The sequence below is a fragment of the Mauremys mutica genome, chromosome 2 (genome assembly GCF_020497125.1).
Source record: "Mauremys mutica isolate MM-2020 ecotype Southern chromosome 2, ASM2049712v1, whole genome shotgun sequence".
In the NCBI taxonomy this organism is placed as follows: domain Eukaryota; kingdom Metazoa; phylum Chordata; order Testudines; family Geoemydidae; genus Mauremys; species Mauremys mutica.
In genome coordinates, this window is record NC_059073.1 from 65,571,321 (window position 1) to 65,583,848 (window position 12,528).

The 12,528-nt window shown below is 41.1% G+C and overlaps 1 protein-coding gene across 2 annotated transcripts in view; it reads right to left on the minus strand.

Annotated features, from left to right (window-relative positions):
• YTHDF3 (YTH N6-methyladenosine RNA binding protein 3) overlaps positions 1–11,504 on the minus strand; it is a 42,656-nt gene extending 31,152 nt beyond the window's left edge. The window contains exons 1-3 of one of the 2 annotated variants that reach the window (XM_045005627.1): positions 11,152–11,500; positions 9,022–9,046; positions 493–578 (exon numbers count right to left, since the gene is read on the minus strand). In XM_045005627.1, the coding sequence (XP_044861562.1) occupies positions 493–578; positions 9,022–9,046; positions 11,152–11,175 (135 nt within the window). In that variant the 5' untranslated portion in view covers positions 11,176–11,500. Of the gene's footprint in view, positions 1–492; positions 579–9,021; positions 9,047–11,151 lie in introns of both variants that reach the window. The other variant, XM_045005626.1, reaches the window with a different exon arrangement.
• Between the last annotated feature and the right edge of the window lie 1,024 nt (positions 11,505–12,528).

Genomic DNA, 12,528 nt, shown 5'->3' on the forward strand with positions numbered 1-12,528 from the left:
CAAAAGATGGAGGATCCACAGCTCCAGAAAGTGAAGTCATCCATTTACTGGCAGAAAACTTACACAACAGGCAATATTAAAACTTCAGGGGCCTTGATTATGCTATCAATTGTATATTAACAACTCCCATTGACTTCAGTGGTAATCATGTGTACACCATTACTACTACCTAGGGACCCAGGCACTATTGTCTTAACAATATAGCAGGGGTATACTGAACTCACTTAGTTAGAAGGCAAAAAAGTAAAGGATACATCTGATTCTAGAATGCATACATATGCATATCTATCTTAGACACACAGAACCGATTAAACTTAATCTGATCTTTTACTTGAAGCTTCACAAGAACATTACTATTAAAAAGATGACATGTTTTAGACCTATTACAGGCTAAGCATTAAGTTATATTTCAAACATGCAAATTGGTGTAAGATGAGGAAAGCTCAGCTACACAAACTCTGAATATACTTTAGAATAGCAACGAATGCTCACCTGATTTGTCTGGCTACTTAGATATGGCTCAAAGTCATCATCATTTACTGCATCCTTTTGATGAATCGAACCGTTTTGTACTGAAACTGAAAAGCAAGCTTGTATTAGACACTCTTTTAGAATTGTGGTGGTGTAACTTAAATTCAAAACAAAAAAACCAGTTCGGTCTTATTTTCTACTAAATTGTCATCTGTATGGTGAACTGCCTGTTCTCCTGGTTTTTGAGAAGCAGAACATCTCGTATTGATTCAATTACCAGGACTTTGTTACATTTTAGATCTCAGAAGTGTTTAAAAGCTAGTACATGATATTTCTCTTTGAGAGAAAAAACCATCTAAAGCCTAGGCTATTGAATCAAATGAGGTAACAAATTTTGATGATATATACATACAGTATTCACAAAAGCACAGCAAGTAAGTTTTGCTTGTAAGATTTAATTCCAAGATAATTTCATTAAACAACTATACATGTTATAAAGTACTTGTTACAAATAATCAGGTAGACAGGTTCTCTTCTGTTTAATCCTACACTGCATTGTTGCATCAATTTTAATGAGTGCTTAGATGACAGTTCTTAGAAAGTAATCCAATGAAGAAACAACAGTGTCTTATAGTTCAGCTCAAGATTTACAAATACTTTTTAGGAAAGGAAATCTTATGTTTCATGAATGACAGAGGTCTGATGGTTTACGATTCGCTTTTTTTCTGTGATAAAGCACCTGCAGACACACTCACTTGGCATAATTTCACAGTGCAGGAGTGTGTCAGAGCGAACCATTTTTCCTGCAGTCATAAGGGGGAAAAAAACCAAATGAATTCAGCATTATTGTCTGCAGAAAACTTGTACAATGAAGAACAAACCAAACTGTCATGTCACAGCTCAGGCCTTGGCTACACTTGCAAATTTGCAGCGCTGCAGCAGGGTGTGAAAACACACCCTCTCCAGCGCTGCAAATTGCGGCGCTGCAAAGCGCCAGTGTGGTCAAAGCCCCAGCACTGTACGTTATTCCCCACAGGGAGGTGGAGTACGGACAGCGCTGGGAGAGCTCTCTCCCAGCGCTGGCGCTTTGACTACACTTAGCGCTTCAAAGCGCTGCTGCAGCAGTGCTTTGAAGTGCAAGTGTAGCCATAGCCTCAGTCTGTAACTCTACTAAACTGCTTAAGTGTTGAAATGCCCTGTTTCTCAGAGCTTCACATTTATACTAGTATGGTCATAGTGCTATTTCCACTTTTGGGGGGGGGGGAGGCGGGAAGGGAGAAATCTGAGTTTATTAACATATCTATGTTACTTTCACTGCAAGAGGAAATTTGCCATACCAAGTTTGTATAACACAGTAAATACACTTTTTAAAACTGTATAATATATAGCATAATGAGTACTCAAAGACTTAGGAAAGCAAGTTCCATTACCTCAGGAAGTTCACAATCTAAGGGCAAAATCCTCTGGGAAAAAACATTACTACCTGGGAGGAATGAATACATTTCCCAGTTCCTTCCAGTCCCGGACAGCTTGGAACCAGTGCGAAGTGAGTGGCTCAACAGGTGGATAGGAAGATTATGCAAATGAGCTTCTTACCCACCCCCTTTGGCTCCTACTCTGCTATCCCCTACAACCTTGTAGTAACACTTGCAAGGAAAGAGGAGAAAGAAGCAGGAGCTGAGTCCCTGAAGTGATGTTACCCTCCCTCCCAACATGCTTCCTGCTACCAACTGGGATATCCTATTCTCCCCTTTCCTCTGGGATAACCTAGAATCAGAAGGTGGAAACACAAGACCTTCATATCACTCAATCTCTCCCTCAAAAATGCCAGATTGCTCTCACTTTTTTAGTATTTTGTTTAGAAACAATATTATGAAGTTTCCACCACTTCCAATGGGAGACAAGTCTAGAACCTAATACTTTCCTTGCTCTTTCCTCTAATCTATAACTTGGGATTTCCATGTGAAAGATAGGCAGACCTTCCATGGTACCCCAACACTGCATTATATAGCATATCAGCCTGCTTCACAACACCAAAGCACGATACTTAAACACAATACTTAAGCACTTCTCCAATGTTATACCTAAGGCTAGATTTACATCCCTTTCCCCAGATAGGGCACTGCAGCTACCTAACATCTAACACAGTCACTCTCCAGTGGATGGGAACTGAAGCAAGTATCCCTCTTCACGATACCAATACCACTTTCCAAGCAGATTCAAATTGTCTTGACACAGCTTTGGCTGAGCTCCATGCAAACAGAATATGGACCTAAATTGGACAAGCAGGACAACAGATAACAGTCAGTCAGTCTCAAAGCTGTGTGGGTTCCACAATGAGACCAAATAGTTCTGGATTGCCATACTGTCAATTTCCTAGTGATGAAGAATTCCAGCCCTGAAAATGTTTTATTTTAGCTCTTCACTTTAACTTGAACTGGCTTATTATTTAAAAAACAACATAGATAGCACCACACATTTAGTCAGTACTTTTCAAACAAGTTAAGATACATGATCTATGCTAAAAGCTCACCAATGTTCCTAATTCACTTTCACCTTGCTTAAACTATTAACTGGTAATTAACCAACAGTTCTCAAAAGCACCATTACCTTAATGCTATCCTCAAAATAAAATTCTATTGCCTACTTCCGTAAATAATTAGTCAATCTACTGACTAATCAGATTTACAGTATGTTCTTTTTACTATAGTTTTGCTTTGAATGAAAATTTTAACAAAATATTAACCTGTATCCTTTTTCACAAGTGATGGACACAAAAATGTAAGAATGAAATTTGCATTTGTGATGCATGGCTAGAAAGGGTTAAACATCCTGCAAAATAAACCACCCTCTAAACATATATGGGGAGATAATGTTTGTGTTTTTATGTATTTACATATGTATGAGTAGGGTTTACAATGTAATCAACAGTTGCTGTCTTATGCTGTCTTCTGATAATTCAAGGATCAAAAGAACATCCTAGCATTTAAATGAATTGTAAACACAGGATATCTCTGTATTCATCTCTCTTTGAAATGTATAGCAAATAATCTGTGAATGGTGTAGGAACAAGCAAATTGCCTTATGTTAATTCTGTAGCTAAGTACCAGTGATGGACTTCATTCAAAGTCATCCTAATTACCTTCTGTTCCCCGGAGGAAATCCCAACTTGTCAAAGAGGACGTGAAATCGTATAAAAAAATCCTTGGGTCCTGATTCTGTCATCTCAGATCTGCTTAAGCTTCACCAGAGGAAGTTTGAATCGCAAGACTGAGGTCCTAGTTATGTTGGTACGCTCTGAATATGATATTTGGACACTGGACTATAACGTATGAACTGAATTCTAAAGGAACTCTTTGCATCTACAAAGCTCACCAACTCTGCTATAAGAACGAGGAGTACTTGCAGCGCCTTAGAGACTAACAAATTTATTTGAGCATAAGCTTTCGTGGGCTAAAGCCCACTTCATCAGACGCATGCAGTGGAAAATATAGTAGGAAGATATATATACATAAAGAACATGAAAAAATGGGTGTTGCCATACCAACTCTAAGTAGACCAATCAATTAAGGTGAGCTATTATCAGCAGGAGAAAAAAAAAGCTTGCAGTGATAATCAGGATGGCCCGTTTCAAACAGTTGACAAGAAGGTGAGAGTAACAGTAGGGTAAAAAAAATAGCATGGGGAAATAGTTTTTACTTTGTGTAATGATCCATCCACTCCCAGTCTTTATTCAGGCCTAATTTAATGGTGTCCAGTTTGCAAATTAATTCCAGTTCTGCAGTTTCTAGTTGGAGTCTGTCACATTCAGCCCTCAACTAAAACCTCTCCAGCACATCATCAAGGATCTACAACCTATCCTGAAGGACAATCTCTCACACTCACAGATCTTGGGAGACAGACCTGTCCTCGCTTACAGACAGCTCCCCAACCTTATGCCCGAATAAATGTGTTAATCGCTAAGGCAGTGGTCCCCAACCTTTTTCGTCTGGCGCCACAGAAGACGAGCATCCGCCGAAATGCTGCCAACAAGCGGCAACATCAATAGGCATCGCTGCCAAAATGCTGCCAAGCGGCAACGTCAATAGGCGTCGCCGCCAACAAGCAGCGTCATCCAGAGGCGTCGCTGACGCTGCTTGTCGGTGGCATTTCGGCGGATGCTCGTCCACTGGCTAGTACGTGGGCACCATGGTGCCTGCGGGCACTGCGTTGGGGACTCCCCCCTCTAAGGTGTCACAAGCACTCCTCGTTCTTTTTGCTGATACAGACTAACATGGCTACCACTCTGAAACCCATCTCTGCTATGAATCTAAACCTCAATGAATTGAACTCATGTCTGTAGATACATTGATCTTTTAACCGTTCTCGCTTGTTTAATAAATTTTAGTTTAGTTAATAAGAATTGGCTGTAGCATGTATTTGGGTAAGAGCTGAAACATTCATGAACCTGGGAGGTAATGTGTCGGAGCCTTTTGGATTGGTAGAACCTTTTCTTTTATATAATGAAATAAGACTTTCAGAAAACATCATTTGATTTAGGTACCTGGATCAAGGCCTGAGGCTGGATCACTTTAAGGGAACTGTGTTGTTTGGACTTCTAAGTAACCAGTATGGTAATGAAGAAGCTGTTTTATGCTGGCTTGGTAAATCTAAGTATTGGAATATCCACCAGTTTTATGCCCCATTCTTTGCAGTTCACCCTAACTGAGTGACCTCAGCTGGCCTCCAGTCACAGCATTAAAAGAGTGAAGCTGATTTTTCTTAACTAGTATGTAAAATACTTAATAAAAATGCCTACTAAGCTTTCATTCCTATGCTTCATTCTAGTTTGAGACCTCACAGTTATATTTAACAGCTTTATTTTAGGTAAGAAAACATCAAATAATACAGTGGGAAATGACTGGAAAGTACTGACATCTGTGTATCTTGTAATTTTAATACATTAGAACATGCAAATTGAGAAGAAAATGTTTTGGAACAGCAATAATCAAAACGCTTTCATAAGAAAAGGCACCTTTATATGGGTTGAAGCCTATTCCAACCAACAAGCTCTCTCAGTAATTGTCCAAGAGTTGACAGCTGTAACAGACAAAACCTTCAGAGAAACGTATTTTACTTATTCAGTTCTTGCAGCAACACAAACTCTTGCCTCTTTCACATAAACCTGAATTATATATTACTGCTCTGCTACATATAGATCTTTCTGGATCTCTTTTTCTGGTTGCCATAGTGTATGTTTTCCCTCAATTTATAATTAATTGTCAATAGAATGTCAGATAAGAAGTCTCCCAAGACCACATAATTTAGTTACTTTCACAATATTGTTTTAAGGTATTTTACAATTTCAATGTTAACTGCTCTCATACAATATCTTACTACTATTCCTACTTATCCTCTAATACCTTACTGCACTACTTCCTTCCCGTCTGCCAAAGATGACGCCCACAACTACCCTTTTTTTCCATTTTCTTCCATGTATGGAAATATATATATATATATTCCCCAAACTAGACTGTCAGCTCACTACTCTATCCTGCTTCGAAGACCACTTTAAACAGGAACCCTATCATGATCCCTGCAGGAGATTACCAACTGTTAATGTATAGCCAAGTAGGGACTACCAATATCTACTTTATTTATACCCATGACATAAATAAAAACTCAGATGGTTTTGAGCCATTCAAACTGTGTATATTAACTAGTCTATGTAACCAAGCACACCTATCACTGTTACCTTCATCCTCCTTCCCCAATCCCTTTATCATCTGTAATATCTTGTCTTATAAGACTGAGCTATTTAGGGCAGTGATTGTCTTTTATTATACGTCTGCATAGTGCCTAGTGCTGTATGTGATTGTATCACCGACAGATGTCCCAAACAAACCATTTTCACTAGCATATAGTTATACGCAGTTAATATAAAGTATTTAACAGGATGCAATCTAAAATAGTCTAGATCCAGTAGTTTAGGCCCAACATTTAGGTTTTGGAAAAAGGTTTTACTTAAGAGCTTTATTTGGATTCTAACATTATGCAATATTCATAATGCACCTATCACAAAATTCTGCTAGTACATATAGACTAGTGAATTTTACTTTGATTTATGCTCATTATTAAATAATTACAGGCAATCCATGCATCAAAAAGTTTAAATTCTAATTCAAGTACAGACAATACAGATCAAGCAAAACACTGGATGAAAACTCAAATTGGTGCAGATCTCCATGAGATCACCTTTAAATAGCTTAGAAATAGTGTAGTTTAAGGAGAAAGTTGAAGGTAGAGACCTCTTGGCATAAAAGAACAAGAAGTAGTGCCATGCACAAAGGTAACATGGAAGAAGACAAGAGCAGAAAAGGAAAAAAGCAGGTGGTTAAAAGCCAGGCTTGAAAAGAGAGTAATGAGTGGCAAAAGAAGAAGACAGAAGAACAGAAATGGAGGAAGGAATAGAGTTGTGCAATGCTTTGACAGCCAAGGAGAGAGGATTTAGGAGGCAAAGTTCATTCAGTGCTTCACCACAAAGTCTGAGATTATGATGGAACATTCTGATAGGTCAAAGTTGGGATAGTAGATTTGGGAAGCACCTTTAAGGAGCCGTGTTGATGAAAATGTGGGTAAGGTTAATATTGCTAAGGGACAGAGCCTATATGTAAGACGAGACTGAGAACAAAATCCTAAAACAGTGACAAGTTTACTACTTGATGAATTTTTTATTTACTGCATTTAATTCAAGTAGTACACAAATGATATAAATTGTGAAACCTTCTTTCTGTTGGATGATTTTTAGTAATAAATATGGCATTTTTAACAATGATTATGAATATGATGGTATCATTTTCAAACACTTTACAAAGAATATAATGTTCATAGTTTAATGACAATTTTACTGCTATAAAAATGATTTTGTTAAGTATCATCCATCCATATGAGATGTTTTCTACACTATGCATGAAGATATCAGTGAGAATACAGATTATATCTATCAGGCAGATTGCATTCTGTATGTGTGTTATTAGTATAATAAAACGGCTGATCTCCAAGGAAAAAACAAACAAACAAACATGAGAAAACTGTGGCGGAGATGGGGGAGGGTCACAGAATAAAATCTGATTACTGTATTAAACAAAAGATTATAAACTGCAGGACCGAGAGAAGTGTTAGTCATAAAATATGATCTGGAAAGTCACAGCCATTTAGGCACAGGCTTTTCCAGGTACTTTTAGGGGGAAGAGTTAAGGAAAGTGAGCAGAGTTTTTGTGGGGGAGGATAAGCTAAAAGAGTATGGAATTTAAAGAGCATTAGTAATGTGCTAACAGATAGGTGGAAGAAGTGAAAACAGAGAAGCTGGATAACTGCTAGAAGGAATGCTCTGTACTGGATTCTGAAATGAACAAGACACCAGTGAAGATTTCTCAGAATAGGAGTGGTGATGTGTTCTGTTCATGGGTATGAGTAAGAAACTAAATGAACACACATGATCATTGTTCTTTAGAACAAATGATCCCCATTAGACATTAATAAGTAACAATGAATAGGGTTGGTGTAAATGCCTAAGGTATACTCAAGGACATTATGCCAACATTTTCACTGAAAGATAGCTAAATGGAAACAGCTACTTCTTATTCCTTGATTACTCATGATAATGATTACTTTGATAAGCATATTAAAGCATTTTTACAGTGATATATCATGTTAAAAATATTGGAAAAATACTCTTAGCACACCACTTCTAGTCATGCTGGTGTGATAAAATCAGCGTGACATGGCATTTACCAGCAGTGGTTTTTACCAGGTAAATCCTGTTTTTTAGTGTGTCAGGAAAAACTAGTTAATCCCAGGATATGGCATCATATATTTTAAAAACTGCTTCTTTAATAGACACCAGAATATACTTAGTTTTAGTTACATATTCAAACTGTGATTACATAAAGATTTGGAGATTTTATTTGTACAACTCTAAATTAAAGTAAAACTGCAGTGAGTATAATACTAATATATGTCAGTATAAGAGTGAACATTAGAGTGTCTGTATACATTTTGATTTGGTATTTTCTCAAGCAAGTTATAAGTCATTACTCACATTTCAGTTTTCAATATTACATAAACAAAAGTCCAAAACATTTTATTATATGAAAACGACAATAAAACAGTGTGAAGCATGCAGAGTTTCATACTAGCAGTCCAGATACATTTGGCCATGCAACATTCTGTAGCAGAGGACCAACTCTGATGTAGTGGACAGAGCAAACCTATCACTCAGCTTTGAATGGATGTATCTAAAGTCTGAAATAATTCATTCTACGCTTGCTGAACTTGCTCGCCACTGAAGCTATTATTTTCCCCCGTTTCCTGATCTAAACCAGGGTTAAGCTGGTATTTACCAACATCCTGTCCTAAATTAGATAATCCAAGGAAATTGCCAACCTTGGATAAAATGAGTTTTTAGAATATCTTGTAGATACATTCACTTTATATAATTGGCTGAGGACATCTTTTTCCATATATTGCAGGATCAGGGCCTCAGACATAAATAATAAGGAATTATCTTACCTTTATTTCCCTGTCCTTTAGGTCTCTGTATATAAAAAGGTAAAAAATAAAAGGAAAAATATTAATAGGGAAATTAGCAAAAACTAAAATCCTTGAATTTTCCATTCATGATGGTTTATGTTTGCTGATTTTATCATTGAAAGGAACAGTCAACTTAAATTCCACCCAAAACTTAAAATATGGTAAAAATACATGTTAATAAAATCCAAGACAAATAGAAATGTCTCAATGTCTAAGAAGGTCTCGTAAAAATAACTATGTGGTTTTCAATCAAAAACATTCCTCTGCAGTGTCTGAACCCTAAAAGCTGCAACACTGAATCTGCAAGGTAAATTGGTTTTGTTTTCTTATTGTTCAAGGTGAGAGAAAAGCACTAAACAAAATAAAAGTAAAATAAAATTTTAAGAACATCTTCCTTTTTAGTAGGCTAAGGCTATTGCAAATACAGAAACTTGTTTACAACATGTGATCTTTTAAACTGACAGTTGGGCACTACTGTTACTGAAGAATGGACCAACATTTACAACGCGTAGCTCAGTGAAGCACCCTTTTTATATGTTTTTCAGATACTCAAAGGAATGTACAGTAATAAGGCAAGACATCCAGTGGACTGAGCATTGGGCGGGGCGTAAGACAAATCAGTTATATATGCCCACTCCTGTATAATCATGCTCATTTCCACAGAGGAAACAGAGATAATATCAGAGTTGTTGTGAGATTAGTAATTATAAAGCACTTTTAATCTGTCAGGCAATAAGCATTATTATAACAGAGAAGGTTATACTATCTTGTATAAAATAAAATTCTGTTTGGAAAAAACAAAACCGCGAACTCAAAGTTCTAATGCACCCACCACCTTTCCTCTGGCACATACATTTCACTAAGCCGCAGTGGGTCTCCCTTGGCTCCATCAACCTTTAATGACTTGCTAATTTGTTAGTCACTCTTTCTCTTAACACAGACAAAATGGAAAAAACCCTTAACTCTAAAAAAAAAATCCTTCATATCCTAGCACATACCAGACCCAGGGACCCAGGGCCTACCCCAAGAGATGGTGGAGTTGTGGGCTAGTGGTCCACAAAAAGAATGGGATGAAAGAAAGAGAAGGCACTCACAAATAGGAATGAAGAACAGAAAAAACACAGCTAGGAAGCAATATGGCAGCCCACACAGGCAGAGAAACTATGGAGCATATACAGTATACAGTACAGAGGCAAAGAGGCACAGACAGGATTTGAGAGAGGAGAGGAGGATCAGGGGCAGAACATTTTGGGGAATGGCAGAGGCCCAAGAAGGAGGCAAAGGCCTAGAGGGAGTAGGGAGAAAGAGGTAAGGAGGCAACAGAGGCCAATGAAGAATAGGTAGAGAAGGGGACAACTGAGGCCCAGGGCAGGGAAGTGTGGAAGACAAGGAAGCACAAACCCAGGGATGGGTATGTCTGGGGGAAGAGGAGGTCACACAGTAGAGAGCTTTGAGGAAGGGAAGAAGTCAGAGGCCCAGAGAGAAGGGGGGGGGGGAATAAGAAAAGAGGATTAAGGACAGGAAGAGGGAAAGGAGGCAGCATTACAGACCCGAAGGGAGTTCTGGGTGTGCGGGGGAAGAGAAGTCTCAACCGTGACCCAGAGTGTGGGTGGCGAAGAAGGGGATAGCAAAGACCCATATCCAAAGATAAGGGAATCATTGGGCATACTGGGGGAAGACAGAATCCTAAGGAGGACGTGGGCCCAGAGAGGGGGATAAAGGGGAATCAGCCGCCCAGAGGAGAGGAAATGAAGGAGGACGCATCAGAAGACAAGATGTTGGGGAGCAGCAGGCAGAAGCCTTGGGATGGGGGGTGCAAGGAGGCTCGGAGCGGAGCAGGGAATCTGGCGCGGCTCAGCTGCGGCTATAAATAGGGGCCTGCGGCTGCCTGGATCCTCCCCGCGGGGGGAGAAGGTGAGGAGCCCACGCTGCAGAGCGCAGGCGGCGCTGAGCCGCGCGGCCGGCCGCGGGGATGAGGCCCGGGAAGCCGCGCTGCCCGCCCGACGGCGGAAAGGGCCCGGCCGCATTCCGACCCGCCTGGCCGCGCAGGCCCTTCCGCCTGGGGCGCTTCCTCCTCCCGCCCTGCGCCCGGGCCGCGGCGGCCCGTACCTGGTCGACGCTGGTGGCTGACATTCTTCACGGGGAGCCGCGATCCCCTCGCTCCGCCTGGGCCTCGAGTGACTCCCGCACACACCGACCGCGCCGCTCTCCCCGCTGCCGCTTGATTGTCGCCGCCGCCTCCGCCCGGGCTCGCCGCCGCCGCCGATCGGGTTCCCGCTGGAAGGAGCCGGCCGGCCGGACGCAGCGCTGCTTCCCCCCCTGCTCTAGGCGCCGCTTCCCCACAATGGCGGACAGGCTCCGGCTCCCACTTCCGCTCCCGCCCTGACCTTCCGCTCCGCCGACGTCGCCACTGACCTTTCCCTTCCTCTCTCCGCCTCCCTGTCACGTGAGGGTGGGAACGGATCCGCGCGCGCACCATACTAGGGACTCAAAGAGCGGGGGGAGGGGAGGGAAAAAGTGGCGCCGAGAGCGACTGCGCGCCCCAGCCCTCCAGGACGCGCACGCGCACGCGAAAGGAGACTGCTGGAGAAGCCAGAGAACGCTCAAGAATGGAGCTTTCTCATTTTTTTTCCAATGCGCATGCTCGCTGTGAGCTCTGAGGGACAGCCTCCAGGAGCCCACAGACTGCGCATGCGCATATGAGAAGCGTCTCCTCTCAAGGGGTTTGGGCCAGCTGATGCCTGTCCCTGGTGGCAGACGCGCTGGGGGCATTTTACAATGCTGGGGCTCTTTGCTACAGTTCTTAATTATTCCCCGTGCAGCTCTAGAGGCTCCCGGAGAGGAAATAGAGATAAAGGGGACACTTATTAAAACTTGCTGAGCCTACCATTGTGTTTCTATACAGTTGTGTCCCGTGGATCAGGGACATGATCTGAGCATGTGTGCCTGCGCCCCAGTAACTACTCGAGCCGTCCCCCTCTGAGTGCACAAAGCTAATGTTGATGCAATCCCTCTGTGCACCTAGACACCGGTGTGCCCCAACATAATCATGTGTGTAACCCCAGGGAGCAGATTTGCACCCTGGTGAGTGACTGTTGAGTTTGTGTATCCCAGTAATGTGTGTAATTCCCTGTAACTACATACAGTCCCTCTTTCTGTGCACCTCGCTAATCCTACATGTTATCACCTGCACCTGGGTAATTGTATGTGAGATCTCCTTGTGCATGTATCTGTGTAATTGTGTTCAGTACCCAGACATCTGCACCCAGGTAATCATATGTGCATACGTATGAGTACTGAACACACAATTACATAGATACATTCACCCAAGTAATGTGTACAAACCCCATATGCTAACATTGTGCTTGCAGTTCCTGTGTATGTTCATATATTGCTGCTGCAATTTCGGTCCAAAAGTTTTGAAAATAGGAGCCCCATTATGCATTTGGTAGTAGTGGGTTTTGATCCTGACCTTTATAATGTGGA